Source organism: Mesoplodon densirostris, chromosome 6 (genome assembly GCF_025265405.1).
Source record: "Mesoplodon densirostris isolate mMesDen1 chromosome 6, mMesDen1 primary haplotype, whole genome shotgun sequence".
NCBI lineage: Eukaryota > Metazoa > Chordata > Mammalia > Artiodactyla > Ziphiidae > Mesoplodon > Mesoplodon densirostris.
In genome coordinates this window covers 133,085,675-133,101,418 of record NC_082666.1, presented here as the reverse complement: position 1 = coordinate 133,101,418, position 15,744 = coordinate 133,085,675, and the positions used below count along the sequence as shown (strand labels likewise).

The window sequence follows — 15,744 nt, the reverse complement described above, 5'->3', positions numbered from 1 at the left end:
ATTCGAATGTTGGTGCGTTTAATGTTGTCCCAGAGGTCTCTGAGACTGTCCTCTGTTCTTTTCATTCTTTTTTCTTTATTTTGCTGTGCAGCAGTTATTTCCACTATTTTATCTTCCACCTCACTTATCCGTTCTTCTGCCTCAGTTATTCTGCTATTGATCCCATCTAGAGTATTTTTTATTTCATTTATTGTGTTTTTAATCGATGCTTGATTCGTCTTTAGTTCTTCTAGGTCCTTGTTAACTGTTTCTTGCATTTTGTCTATTCTATTTCCAAGATTTTGGATCATCTTTACCATCATTATTCTGAATTCTTTTTCAGGTAGACTGCCTATTACCTCTTCATTTGTTAGGTCTGGTGGGTTTTTATCTTGCTCCTTCTCCTGCTGTGTGTTTCTCTGTCTTCTCATTTTGCTTATGTTACTGTGTTTGGGGTCTCCTTTTTGCAGGCTGCAGGTTCGTAGTTCCCGTTGTTTTTGGTGTCTGTCCCCAGTGGCTAAGGTTGGTTTAGTGGGTTGTGTAGGCTTCTTGGTGGAGGGGACTACTGCCTGTGTTCTGGTGGATGAGGCTGGATCTTGTCTTTCTGGTGGGCAGGTCCACGTCTGGTGGTGTGTTTTGGGGTGTCTGCGGACTTTTTATGATTTGAGGCAGCCTCTCTGCTAATGGGTGGCGTTGTGTTCCTGTCTTGCTAGTTGTTTGGCATAGGGTGTCCAGCACTGTAGCTTGCTGGTCGTTGAGTGAAGCTGGGTGCTGGTGTTGAGATGGAGATCTCTGGAAGATTTTCGCCGTTTGATATTATGTGGAGCTGGGAGGTCCCTTGTGGACCAGTGTCCTGAAGTTCGCTCTCCCACCTCAGAGGCACAGCACTGACTCCTGGCTCCTCAATTTGGGATGATTTGTTGTCTATTCATGTATTCCACAGATGCAGCGTACATGAAGTTGATTGTGGAGCTTTAATCCGCTGCTTCTGAGGCTGCTGGGAGAGGTTTCCCTTTCTCTTCTTTGTTCTCACAGCTCCTGGGTCTCAGCTTTGGATTTGGCCCCGCCTCTGCGTGTAGGTCGCCGGAGGGCGTCTGTTCTTCACTCAGACAGGACAGGGTTAAAGGAGCAGCCTCTTCGGGGACTCTGGCTCACTCAGGCCGGGTGGGAGGGAGGGGCACGGAGTGCGGGGCGAGCCTGCAGCGGCAGAGGTCGGCGTGACGTTGCACCAGCCTGAGGCGCGCCGTGCGTTCTCCCAGGGAAGCCGCCCCTGGATCCCGGGACCCCGGCAGTGGCAGGCTGCACAGGCTCCCGGAAGGGCGGTGTGGGCAGTGACCTGCGCTCGCACACAGGCTTCTTGGCAGCGGCAGCAGCAGCCCCAGTGTCCCACACCTGTCTCTAGGCTCCGCGCTTTCAGCCGCGACTCGCGCCCGTCTCTGGAGCTCCTTTACGCGGCGCTCTTAATCCCCTCTCCTCGCGCACCAGGAAACCAAGAGGGAAGAAAAAGTCTCCTGCCTCTTCGGCAGCTCCAGAGTTTTCCCGGACTCCCTCCCGGCTAGCTGTGGCACATTAGCCCCCTTCAGGCTGAGTTCTCGCCGCCAGCCCCAGTCCTCTCCCTGCGCTCTGACCAAAGCCCGAGCCTCAGCTCCAGCGCCGCCTGCCCCGGCGGGGGAGCAGAGAAGCCTCTCGGGCTGGTGAGTGCCGCTCGGCACCGCTCCTCCGTGCGGGAATCTCTCTGCTTTGCCCTACCCAGGTATGTGGGGAGTTTCTTGCCTTTTGGGAGGTCTGGGGTCTTCTGCCAGCGTTCAGTAGGCGTTCTGTAGGAGTTGTTCCACGTGTAGCTGTATTTCTGGTGTATCAGGTAGAAGTATTTATCTCCCTTCCGCTTCACCGGAATAACCAGGTTGAGTATCTGTTCCAGGGTGTGGTGCCCTTTGCAGCTGGAGCCTTCACAAGCGCTTTTTGAAATGTGATAGCCAAGGTTGCAAGATGGCGGCGCCCAGGCGGGCCGCGCCCAGGCGGGCCGCGCCGAGGTGAGCTGGAGCCGGGCCCGGAGAGGGGAGAGACTGCCGCGCCCAGGATTTGGACCCCGGGCTGGTCTCCTGTCTCCCGGGGAGCGGAGGGAACTGCCAGACTGTTTTCTACAGCAGCTGCACCATTTTGCGTTCCCATCAGCTGTGCAGCAGGTTCCAGTTTCTGCAGATTGGAGAACCCGGGAAATAAGTTGCTGGGCTCTCAGGAGAGATGCCCAGGTGCGCGTTCACCTGGCGAGGAAGGCCAGCGGCGTCTGCCGAGGCCCTGAGCATCAGGCCTTGGGCGTGAGGCCCGCTGCCATGGAGCCCGCCGCCCGCTTCGACAGCCTGCTCTTCCCGGCCGACCACCCAAACCGGAAGAAGGGCCTCCAATTCTTATTTCAGCCACCATGACCACCGCTTTTTTCCCTAAAATCCAGATACTCTTTCCTTCTGTATTTTAAAAGTTTCCAATCAGTTGTCCAGTTTAGAAAGATGATTGGTATTGTAACCAATCTTTAAAGTTCTTATCTTTTACTCAAATGATTTTTTGGTCATGCATACAAGGTAAGCAATTGGGGGAGGGGGATCCTTGAAAATTTTTTTTAATGAGTATTTGTTCTCTAGAACCTTAAGCCCTATCAATATGACTCATTCTACAAACGAGATTTGTCAATGTACTGCCCATAAAGTCGAAAATATTTACTACGTGACTCTCTGTAGAAGTTTGCCAACTCTTGCACTAGGTTATACAGCCTCTATTATATGCCTAACAGGGTTTTCCTTTGTTTCTTTTTAAGAAAAGGTACGTGTTAACTATGAGTATAATGAATAAGACTATTTACATAACTATTAAGTTGCTATGGTGAATTAAAGACAACCACACATGAAGCAAGGTGTCCAGTGTTCCTCTCATCTAGAGGGGACTCTGTTGCCCCTCTCCTTGAGTTTGCCCCGGCAGTGAGATCGCCTGAACCAGCTGAGTACAGCTGGAGTCTTGTAAGCCAGTTCCACGTCCAGCCTTGAAGAGAACTGGCAGCTTCCACCTTGGAATCTGGAAGCCTAAGCCACAATGAAAGAAGTTTAACGATCCTGCAAAGACCACGTGGCAAGGCCCTGACGCTAAGCTAAGGGGCGGGACGCAGCGGAACAGGCCCAGCCAAGCGCTGCCGAGACGCCACAAGTGGGAGTGACACCATCTCCCACCCTCCAAGGAGGTGCAGCTGACAGCCCAACACCACTGAGCGATGCCAGATGATGCCACAAGGAGGAGGAGAATCTTCCCAATTCCTTATGCACAAAAGTGTGAGATAAAACAAAACAGTTCTTTTAAGTCACTAAGTTTGGGGAGTAATCTGCTTTGTAGCACTAGATAAGCAAGACAGAATTTCATATCTGAAGGTGGGGCACTGCCATGACAAAGCTTCTACAAGTACAAGTGGCTTCTACAAGTACAAGTGGCTTCCACCTGGGGATCTGGGAGCCCTGTGAGACGTCAGACCACCCTGCTGGAAAGAGTGCATAGAAAGGCCTGGGGACCACATGAAGAGGAAGGGGCGAGCCGGGCCCAGCCTCTGAGCTGTACCTGTCAGGACACCAGGTAAGCCCTCTCGGACCCATGAGACCAGATGATCACAGAGACAAGAGCACATGGATTAGAAAAGCACATGGCTGAGCCAGGCCTTGACTCAATTCCTAACACACAAAATCAGGAGACAGAGTAAAATGGCTGCTCTTTTAACACTAGGTTTTGGGGTGATTTGCTATGTGGCGATTAAAAAAAAAAAGACCAGTTACTAGAAAAAAGAGTGAACTTAATTTGAGATGAATCACCCAAACATATATACATATTTTGAAGGTCTGTTCATAAAGAAGACATTAAAGTATTATTAAATCAAATCAATCTCATTTTGCCCCATTAAAACATACCATCCAAATTTCCTTCTGGTTTCAATGCCTTCTGTGGAGATGGCTCACTAAAGTTTGTACTGTCTGTCTCAACAGAAGAATCAACAGTAGCCGATGGGTTCATTTCAGGTGAAATACATTTTATTTTTTCTTCTCCAGGAATTAAGGGTTTGCACTCCTCCCCTTGAGGAGAAATCTCTGAAACAACAAAAAGATGAAAAATCATGCTACGTTCTCAAAGTGACTTGAGTTTTATCTGTAACAGCACTTAGAACAAAGTTCATTATTACAGCAGGTAATTACTGGGTACGTTCTGTAATGTACTAGAAACTAATAAACGATTAAGGCACACGATAGCCACACTTAAGTCAAATTGGAAAGGCATTTTTGTTATAAAGACATTGTTTTTCAGGCTTTTCAGATCACTTAGAAAAATGTTTGCCTTTACTTAAGATCACAGCTCTCGTTAACTTTACAAGTGAGATAGTACCAAAGCTCACTTGACAAGTATCTGAACTTAGACGTTTCAGCGTTAAAGCAAGTCAGGGGCTTCCCTGGTGGCGCAGTGGTTGAGAGTCCGCCTGATGATGCAGGGGACACAGGTTCGTGCCCCGGTCCGGGAAGATCCCACATGCCGCGGAGCGGCTGGGCCCGTGAGCCATGGCCGCTGAGCCTGTGCGTCCAGAGCCTGTGCTCCACGGTGGGAAAGGCCACAGCAGTGAGAGGCCCGTGTACCGCAAAAAAAAAAAAAAAAAAAAAAGGCAAGTTAGTACACATCAGTGTACTAACCTTTTTGAAGGTCTGACACCTAGTTTAATAGCTAGTTTAGCGTGTCTGGGTGGTGTTCTCCACATGAGCACCCAGTGATACCGCTGCTCTAGTACCTAGTTCTCTACAGCAATATATATTCTGCTCTAAGCTCTGTGCCTCATCTGTAATCACTGATGACAAGCATGACTATGAAGCATGACCAAACTGTACAACTGAATAGGATATTCTTCTCAAAGTATGGTGAAATACACATGTGATATGGCTGACCCGCATGGCTTTTCTATTTGCTGGGATTGGGTCTGCATTATGCCCATGGATAGACATTTTAATGATTAAGAATTATAAAAATCCCTTAAAATAAAAAAACTTAAAATCAAAAATTTCCCATGGGATAGAGACATATTTCAGTGTCAAGCATAAAGATTCTTAAATACACAGAATTAGGTTACATCATTCATATGTGTATGATTTTGTAATAATACTCTCAAATTAATAAAAAGAGATTTCAATTTCTACCATTGTTGTATGAATGTAATTTTATTTTTTAATAACCATACTCATGTATGGTTTTGTTTATCCCAGTTGAGTTATTGTGTATGTATGCATAGGAATGTTTGTTCAAACATATTTTTGAATTTTCAATAATCATAAATCAAATCTTATCTTTATGTATAAAACCCTTTATGTAATATAAAATGTATAACATTATACATAACATTCAGAGTACAATTATTTTGGCATGTTGGTTTTTATTTATTTATTTTTTTTTTGCGGTACACGGGCCTCTCACTGTTGTGGCCTCTCCCGTTGCGGAGCACAGGCTCCGGACGCGCAGGCTTAGCGGCCATGGCTCACGGGCCCAGCCGCTCCGTGGCATGTGGGATCTTCCCAGACCGGGGCACAAACCCACGTCCTCTGCACCAGCAGGCGGACTCTCAACCACTGCGCCACCAGGGAAGCCCTGGTTTGTATTTTTAATGTCCCAGTTGCAGTATTTAATTATTTGAAACAGACTGAAACTTGGTAATAGTCAATAAAGCTAAAAAAACCAAGTGGTAAAAAAAATAAACAAATAAACAAAAATAAATTTCTAAGGTGGCTAACATACATTTCTAAGGTGGCTTACTTGCCTTTTCCTTTAGATGAAACTTTTACATATATATATAAATGTCAGAATGATATATTTATGTCAAAATGATATTTTTAAAATTATGAACTGTTTTTGTGTGTTTCTGGTAATTGCTCAGAGACTTCTCATACTTTAAAGTGACACCAGGAGAGGATGGATTCAGCTCAGAAAGATGACTGCAGTGACCTGGAAGATGCCTAGGGCAGTCCCATCCATTCCTTGGAGAAGCTCCTTTCCAGCTCACTGCTGGGAGCCCCCCTAACACCCATTCTGTCCTAGCTAATCTGCTGGACTTCTGTCTACAGCAATAAGCCTTCCTGTATCTATCTGGGCTGGTCAGTACATCTCCACGATGTTTTCTTCTCCTTCCCTCGGTCACTCCAATGCTCACATCTCGGAGATCCTGTCATTCAGTACAGCTCCTCAAAAAGCTCACTGTTAAATACCTCACCTTCTAATTCCCAACATCCTGTGTTTCCACTCACCTCCCTCTACTACCCCAACGCTAAAGAATGTTACTCGACCAGGACCTAAAATGCACTGATCCTACTATGGTTTCTCTCCCCATCGTCCCCATTAAAATCCAACTACAGCCCATCATTAAAAACATTCTCTTCCATACATCCTCAACTCACGGTATTCACAGCAAAACCCCAACTCCACATCAGTTCCATCTTCTGCCTGTCATGTCTGAACACATGTGGCTGGAAGAGTTGGAGCAAAACACAGAGCCTTGCTCCCTGGCCCCAGCTTCAGTTCATCATCACTGAAGTCAAGTGGGGCCTTGGAGTTGCCCATGTCCTTATATAACACTGGGCTAGCAGGCACTGCCTGGTTCAGTTAACTCCTTAGGAAAAACAGTTGTGCACAGGTGCTTGTGAGCTGCTTTACGTCTTACGTCTTCCTGGTCAATGAGAACAGAACTACAGTGCAGCCCACGTTCTGGAACATCCTCCCTTCACCAAGCCTCATCGACAATGTGACAGGGACAGAGGTCATATCTGTGCTCTGCTCGTTCAGTCTCCGTGTTCTGCTACAAAACAATGTCTATTAAAACCAGGAACAAGGATGCCAGACAGCACTATGATTACTGAAGATTGCTCTGGAGGGTCTAACAATGCAGTGAGAAGGAAAGGGAATAATCAAATAAATACGGGACAAAAAACGCTATTTCTTATTACTGATGAGATAATCTGCACATTTATAAGATTTACAGTGTCAAAGAAAAAAACTTAATAGATTTAATGAAATAATTCAGTAAGGAGTCTGGCTATAAAATTTTACATAGCTGGGTAACAGAAAGAATAGCTTTATTTTAACTAGAAATAACCTAGGGAAATGGAAAAAATACATCATCTACATTATAATAAAGACAAAAATATACCCATTGTATAAAAATAAATTTACCAAAAAAGGTTTTAGAACTTAAATGAACAAAACAAAATGTTACTGAAAAACACAGAACAAGACTGGTGCAAAAAGAAAGACATACTTAAATTCTTGAAATTAAAAAAATTCCAAAAATCATGGGGACTTCCCTGGTGGTCCAGTGGTTAAGACTCCGCCTTCCAATGCAGGCGGTGCGGGTTCGATCCCTGGCTGGGGATCCCACATGCTGCGGGGTGCAGCCAAAAATTTAAAGAAAAAAAACTTCCAAAAATCAATATACAAATCTAATACAATTCTAATCATAATACTCAATTAGATAAAGTGAACTTAAAATTCCTTTGAAATAATAATTATCTAAAAACAACCAAGGACGGGACTTCCCTGGTGGCACAGTGGTTAAGAGTCCACCTGCCAATGCAGGGGATGTGGGTTCGAGCCCTGCTCCGGGAAGATCCCACATGCTGCAGAGCAACTAAGCCCATGTGCCACAACTACTGAGTCTGCGCTCTGGAGCCTGTGAGCCACATCTACTGAGCCCGCGTGCTACAACTACTGAAGCCCATGCACCTAGAGCCCATGCTCCACAACAAGAGAAGTCACCACAATGAGAAGCCCGTACACGGCAATAAACAGTAGCCCCTGCTCGCCGCAGCTAGAGAAAGCCTGTGCACAGCAACAAAGACGCAACACAGCCAAAAATAAATAAATAAATAACTTAATTAATTAAAAAAATACTACTATAAAAAAGTAAAATAAAAACAACCAAGGAAAATATTTTAGAATTCCAACTAGGTTAAAGATTATATATGTACATGCATGCACATGTGTACACATGTCTGTTATCTATCTAATCCAAGATTTGCCAAATTTTTCACCCAATAAAGGAAATTCAGAAGATATAAATAAAAGATATACTTGCATGAAATTTTAAAAAAAGAAAAAAAAATCTCTGTATGGCCAAAAATAGCATAAAAATAAGTGAAATAGCAGAGGGTGGAAAAAAACTTTGATGATATACTAGATAAAGGTTATTTATACCAGATTAAAATTTCACAAGAAAAAAAATTGGAAATGTAATATAAAAATGGCAAAAAATATACACACAATTTACAGAGAAGCAAAGCAAAATGGCCAAAAGACTGTGACATGATGAAATTCACTCACAATCAGAAAATCACAAATGGAATCTTAACTTGTAAGATTGGTAACAATGAAAAAAAAGTGATAATATTGACATGTCCCGCTTAATATTTGAAAATCAATCAATGTTATTTGTTACATTAATATAATCACAGAGAAAATCATACAATCATCTTAATTAAGTCAGAAAAAGGGTGAGATAAAATTTAATGACTCTTTATAAAACAAGACTAGAAGGGAATTCCTTAATCTGAAAATGGGTATTTTCAAAAAAGACTTGAGTTAACATGATACATTTACTCCCTTGAATCAAGAACATGACGCTTCTATTCAACATTCTACTAAATGGCATTTTTTGAAGAGAAGTTGTTAATTTTATTATAGTCCAATTTATTCAATCCTTTTCTTTACAGTTGGCATTTTTAAGGACAAGTTTAAAAGGACAAGCCACTAAAAGACAAAATATATTTACAACACATGTAACTAACAAAAGCCTTCTATCCAGAATATACAAAGAACTCCTAAAAACCAAAGGGAAACCAACATAATGGAAAAATAGGCAAGACACTTGAATAGGCACTTCAAAAAAGAGCATATGCATCTTAGTAAGAAACTTCTCGATATGACACCAAAGCACAAACAAAAACAAAACAAAATGGTGGGTCTACATGAGTAAAAGCTTGTGCACAGCAAAGGACAAATCAACAAAATAAAGAGGTAACCTACAGAATGGGAGAAAATATTTGCAAATTATATATCTGATAACAGGTTAACATCTAAAATATTTAAGTAACTCAAACAACTCAACAGCAAAAAGATGGACAAATTAAAAAATTTTTGCCATTATTAATTAATGACAGCAATTTAAAAATCGGCAAAGGAACTCAATAGACGTATCTCAAAAGAAGACATATAAATGGCTAACAGATATATGAAAAGGTGGCTCAACATCACTAATAATCAGGGAAATGCAAATCAAAACCACAGTGAGAGATCATCTCACTCTTGTTAATAGAGCTATTATCAAAAAGAGAAGAGATGACAAACACTGATGAGAATGTGGAGAAAAGGAAACCCTTGTGCACTGTTAGTGGGAATGTAAATTGGTGTGGCCACTATAGGGAACAGTACTGAGGTTCCTCAAAAAACTAAAAATAGAGCTACCATATGATCCAGCAATTCCACTTCTGAGTATTTATCCAAAGGAAATTAAATCAGTATCTTAACAAGGTATCTGTACTCCTATGTTCACTGCAGCATTATTCACAGTAGCCAAGACATGGAAACAACCTAAGTGTCAATGAATGAATAAAGAAAATGTGGTATATATATTGATACACAGTGGAATATTACTCAGCTTTAAGCATGAAGGAAATCCTTGGAAGATATATTCTAAGTGAAATAAGTCAGACACAAAAAGACAAACACTGCATGATATTACGTATGACTGGAATCTAAAAATGTGAAACTCAGAAACAGACAGTAGAATGGTGGTTGCCAGGGGCTGGGAGGTGAGAAAAATGCAGAGATGTTGGCAAAGGGTACAAACCTTCAGTCATAAGATGCATAAACTTCTAGAGATCGAATACACAGCATGGTTAATTACAGTTGCCAATAATGTATAGTACACTTGAAATTTGGTAAGAAAGTAAATCTTAAGTGTTCGCATCACACACACAAAATGCTAACTATGTGAGGTGATGGGCATGTTCACTAGCTTCATCGTGGTGATCATTACACGAGGTACACTTATGACAAAACGCCATGTTGTAAACCTTAAATACATATAATTTTTAAAATTTGTCAATCATAACTCAATAAAGCTGGAAAAAGAATTAAAAGCCATATGAATGGCTATTTTACTCTGGATACAACCTATTCCCATGGCCACACCCAGCTGCAAAAGGAAGCTGGGAAATGATGTCTCTGCCTAGGCAACCATGCGCTAACCCAAATCCAAAGTGGGCGTGGGGGCATGGGAAGATACTAGTACTAAAAAGGAAGGAGGGAAGATTGGACACCGCAGGACAGCAGCGATTTCCGACACACACGCACGCGCACACACACACACACACACACCCCATATCCCATAGATGCCAGTAAAATGGGGGAATATATCAAGAAAAAAGAAGCTATGGACTCCAGACAATAAGAGATCTAACATCAGGACAGGATAGGGGAGAGGCCAGGATGACATCTTTCCAGCAGGTCAAAGGAAAAACTCGTCTGGTTTGGAGCAGGTCAGAGGGGATTCCAAAGAAATGGTTCGAAGATTAGACCCATATAATACCTAATGTATCTGGATGATCTGAGAAGAGATAAACATATCTAGGGAAGAGTCTGGCAACAAACTAGAAATAAGTTTGTGAAAAACAAAGCAATTATTCACTAAAGGGAAAACAAAATATTGTGCAAGAAAGAAAAGTAGTCATGGTACAATTACCGCAGCTTTGATTAGAATATACATATTCAAAGTAATACCAACACTGTACAATGATTTCACCAAAATTACAAGTATATTTGGAGGATCTGGGGATAGGAAATACAGTTGTATATGGTGAGATCAGGGGAAAAAAAACAGATGGAGGAAAGGCAGCTAAATTCTTATCTTCCGAAGTAGGAAGTCCATAGATAATGTCTAAAACTAAAATAATAATAATAATAAACGCTTTTAAAAATCAAGAGGTAATAGTATAGGTATACGGTTTATAATTATGTTGATAAATAAGAAAACACATAGTTAAAAGGACTGAAAGTGGTGAATACGGTGACACGTGAGGTCTAGGAACTGCAGTTTTTCGTAAAAGACTTCCAGAGCTACTTGGCATTTTTAATTATGTGTACAGATTACTTTTATAACAAGAGAACTAGATTTTTAAATAAAAACAAAATTTATGTGACTAACAGGAACATAATCTCTAGGTAGCAAGGTTCTAGGTAATTTCAATTTTCTACAGCACAGTTTTTGGTACTTTCTAATGTTTTACAATGAAAATATACTATTATAGTCACGGGAAAAAAAAGTTAGTTTACAAAAATGTAGGGACTTGTTTTCCTGGCCATGACAGTGTAACTCATATTGGATTAATTGCTCACTGAAAATAAATATAAATGATGAACAACAACAAAAATATTTAAAAAGCTGTTTGGAAGCACTGGAGAGTAAGTGATGCAGGCAGGGCGCACTGGACCACGACGGACAGCAGAAAACAGTAGGATGAGCTCCACTCCATCCCAGCTTCCCTGCGGGCACTTCCTAAGTCCAGCACAGGCAGAAGGCAAGTCTTACTGGGCTAATAAGTCTGCGGCTACAAAGTGACCCAGACTGCAAGGAAAAAATCACCAAAAAGTTCCCCTCAGCACAACAAAAAAATCCCCTCTATTTTCGGCTAACTCCTAAACTATGCACTCATTCACAAGCAACACTCTGGGCAAACCAGCACAAATCAGCAGCCAGGAGGGTGACGTGCTGGGCAAAGATGAGCAGCTGGATGGTGCTGGGAGGGATAGTAGAGATTGGGTCCCAGGAATGCGGAGGGCATGGTGAACAAACATCATCAGCACTGAGAGGAGGTCTCAGGCAGACCAAGGCGTAGGAACAAGAGCTACCGCCTGGGAACAAACAGGCCACAGCTAACTTCAACAGTATCAAGGTAATCTGCTGGCATTATTTAGTTTTAAGAAGAAAACTTAATCTTCTTTGAAGAAAGATAACATTACCCAGAGGCTATTAAATTTTTCATCCACAATGTCTGGCATCCAATCAAATACTGTAAAACTCAGGTACAAAAACTCTAACCTGTGCTGTGGTTTTGTATAGCCTACAAGTTATGAAAAACTTTTACATTTTTAAGGGCTGTAGAAAATTTTTAGAAGAAGGAGAATATGTATATATGGGCTCACAAAGCCTAGAATATTTACAATCTAACAATTTATAGAAAAAGTTCATTGCTCTATGTTATAAAGCATGGTTTATAACAAAGAAACAGGAAAAAATGACTGAAAACCAAGAAAAAGAGACAACAGAAATAGAACAGATCTAGCTAACAACAGAAACAGATCTAGATGACTCAGTTATGAGATTTATCAAGGAGGGACCTTAAAATAAGTGATTAATATGGTCAAGAAAATAGAGATGGGCCAAATGGAAAAATCCATTAATACTTTCAACAGAAAACTGTAATCTATAAAAAAATATGAAATGGACATCCTAGGACTGAAAAACACAGTATCATATTAGGAACCCTCTGGATTCGTTTAACAGAGAGAGCAGAAGACAGAATCAGTGAAATGCTAAAGGGCTCAACAGATTTAAACAGACTGAAGCAAAAAGGAGAAAAGGTAAAAAAGCAGAACAGGGCTTCCCTGGTGGCACGGTGGTTGAGAGTCCGCCTGACGATGCAGGGGACACGGGTTCGTGCCCCAGTCCGGGAAGATCCCACATGCCGCGGAGCAGCTGGGCCCGTAAGCCATGGCCGCTGAGGCTGCCCGTCTGGAGCCTGTGCTCCACAACGGGACAGGCCACAACAGTGAGAGGCCCGTGTACCGCAAAAAAAAAAAAAAAAAAAAAAAAAATCAGAACAGAGCACAGAAGACATGTGTGACAAACTCAAAGGGTCGAATATATGTAACTGGAGTCCAAAATGAGGAAGAGCAAATGGGCAGAAACAATACAGGAGGACCTAAGGGACATAATTTTCCCCAAACTCAAAAAAGATACCAGCCTCCAGGTTTAAGAAGCTGAGAAAGCCCAAAGCAGGTTAAAAGCACAGGAAACTCTACCTAGGCATATCCTGGTAAAACTGCTGAAAATCAAACAGAAACTACTAGATCAGCTAAGAGAGAAACATATATTGCTTTCAAACAAACAAAAATAAGACATAAAACTGACCTCATTATGGATACCGGAAGAAAATGTAATGACACCTTTAAAGTGCAAAAAACAAAATGAAGTAAAGCAAAAACAAACCAACACCCACTCCATCTACCTAGAGTTTAATACCCAGTGATAATATTCCTTAAACCTGGAGGTGAAATAAAATATTTTCAGACAAACAAAAACTGACAGAGTTCACGAAGAGCAGATCTGCACTACAGGAAATACTAAAGGAAGTTATTCACACTAAAAGGAAAAGATATCAAATGGAAGTGTGTGACTTCAGGAAGGAATAAAGAGCACTGTAAAGAATAGAATAGGGGTAAATGTAAAAATATATTGATTGTTTAGCATAATAACAACAGTAATAATGACGCTCCTTATGAGCTGTATAAGATATAAAAATAAAATAATCATAGTGGCATAAAGGGTTTAGAGGGGAATAAATAGAATAATATTGGTAACAGGACTGTGCATGGTTTGAGAAGGGATATAAATACTAAATTTAGGTATATATAAATGAGCATTATGGTAGAATTAAGCAAGGATGCAAATTGTAATATTTAGGACCATGACAAAAGGCAAATGAAAAATGTACAATTAAAAACAAATAGAAGATAAAGATGAAATATCTGATTAATCCAAAAGGAGGAGTGAAAATAATGAAAGGAAGAAAACAATAAAGAAACAAAGAACAGATGGGACAAATAAAAAAAATATAGGGACAAACATATACACAGCCTAAATTAAAGCAAATCAGTAACTACATTATATGTAAATAAATTAAACTCTCTGAAAAAAAGACAAAGACTGTGGGGCTAGACTTCAGATAAGAGACACATTTAAACATAAGGAGTCAGAGAAAATGAAAGAAAAGGCTACAGAAAAAGATATACTAAGGAAACATTAACCAAAAGAATGCTTGCTGGTGTAGCTCTGTAATAGGACATAAAGCAGCCTTTAAAGGAAGTAATGTTACTAGAGATAAAAATGGACATGTCAGGGCTTCCCTGGTGGCTCAGTGGTTGAGTCCGCCTGCCGTGCAGGGGACACGGGTTCGAGCCCTGGTCTGGGAAGATCCCACATGCTGCGGAGCAGCTAGGCCCGTGAGCCATGGCTGCTGAGCCTGCGCGTCCGGAGCCTGTGCTCCACAACGGGAGAGGCCACAACAGTAAGAGGTCCGCGTACCGTAAAAAAAAAAAAAAAAAAAGGACATGTCATAACAATAAATGGTCAGTGCAGCAGGAAGATGCACAAAGAGACCAATGCAATGATCTAAACACTTTAAGGCAACAACTTAAGTTGCTACGCACTAAATAACTTAGCTTCAAAGCATAAATATCAAAAACCGATATACTTAAAAGGAGAAAATGAAAAAATCCACACATACACTTGGAGATATTAATGCTCTTCACTCAGTACCTGATACAACAAGCAGACAAGTAATCACTTAAAAATACAGGAGATTTAAACATCATGATTAAACAACACAGAATATATTGGGTGGGCCAAAAGATTTGTTCATTTTTTTCCCTTAAGATGGCTCTAGTAGCAGTTAGTTGTCTTTAACTTCATTCGAAACAATTTTGTTAGATTGCATGTGACAGCTGTCATATGAGTGTGCATTAAAAAAAAAAGACCTACATTGACAGATGAATGGATAAAGAAGATGTGGCACATATATACAATGGAATATTACTCAGGCATGAAAAGAAACGAAATTGAGTTATTTGTAGTGAGCTGGATGGACCTAGAGTTTGTCATACAGAGTAAAGTAAGTCAGAAAGAGAAAAACGAATACCGTATGCTAACATATATATATGGAATCTGAAAAAAAAAAAGGAACCTAGGGGCAGGACAGGAATAAAGACGCAGATGTAGAGAATGGACTTGAGGACACGGGGAGGGAGAAGGGTAAGCTGGGACGAAGTGAGAGAGTGGCATGGACATATACACACTACCAAATGTAAAATAGATAGCTAGTGGGAAGTAGCTGCATAGCACAGGGAGGTCAGCTCGGTGCTTTGTGACCACCTAGAGGGGTGGGATAGGGAGGGTGGGAGGGAGACGCAAGAGGGAGGAGATATGGGGATGTATGTATACATATAGATGATTTACTTTGTTATACAGCAGAAACTAACACAACATTGTAAAGCAATTATACTCCAATAAAGATGTTAAAAAAATTCAACTCCACAAGCATTACTCAAGCAAAAAAATAAAAAAATAAAAATAGACTTAACAAAATTGGTGAATTTTTGTGTAGCCATTTTAATATTGAAGATGGAAGGAAAAAAAGGAACATTTTCGGCATATTATGCTTTATTATTTCAAGAAAGGTAAAAACTCAACTGAAATGCAAAAAAAGATTTGTGCAGTGTATGGAGAAGGTGCTGTGACTGATCGAACGTGTCAAAAGTGGTTTGCGAAGTTTTGTGCTGGAGATTTCTCGCTGGACGATGCTCCACGGTCGGGTAGACCAGTTGAAGTTGACAGCGATCAAATCGAGACATTAATTGAGAACAATCAACGTTATACCA

At 41.2% G+C, this 15,744-nt stretch overlaps 1 protein-coding gene across 5 annotated transcripts in view; it reads right to left on the bottom strand.

The window, feature by feature from the left end:
* Positions 1-15,744, bottom strand: part of NEK1 (NIMA related kinase 1) — a 209,758-nt gene that overhangs the window by 35,825 nt on the left and 158,189 nt on the right. For all 5 annotated transcript variants that reach the window (XM_060102678.1, XM_060102680.1, XM_060102679.1 and 2 more), the window contains one exon: positions 3,921-4,097. In XM_060102678.1, the coding sequence (XP_059958661.1) occupies positions 3,921-4,097 (177 nt within the window). The remainder of the gene's footprint in view (positions 1-3,920; positions 4,098-15,744) is intronic.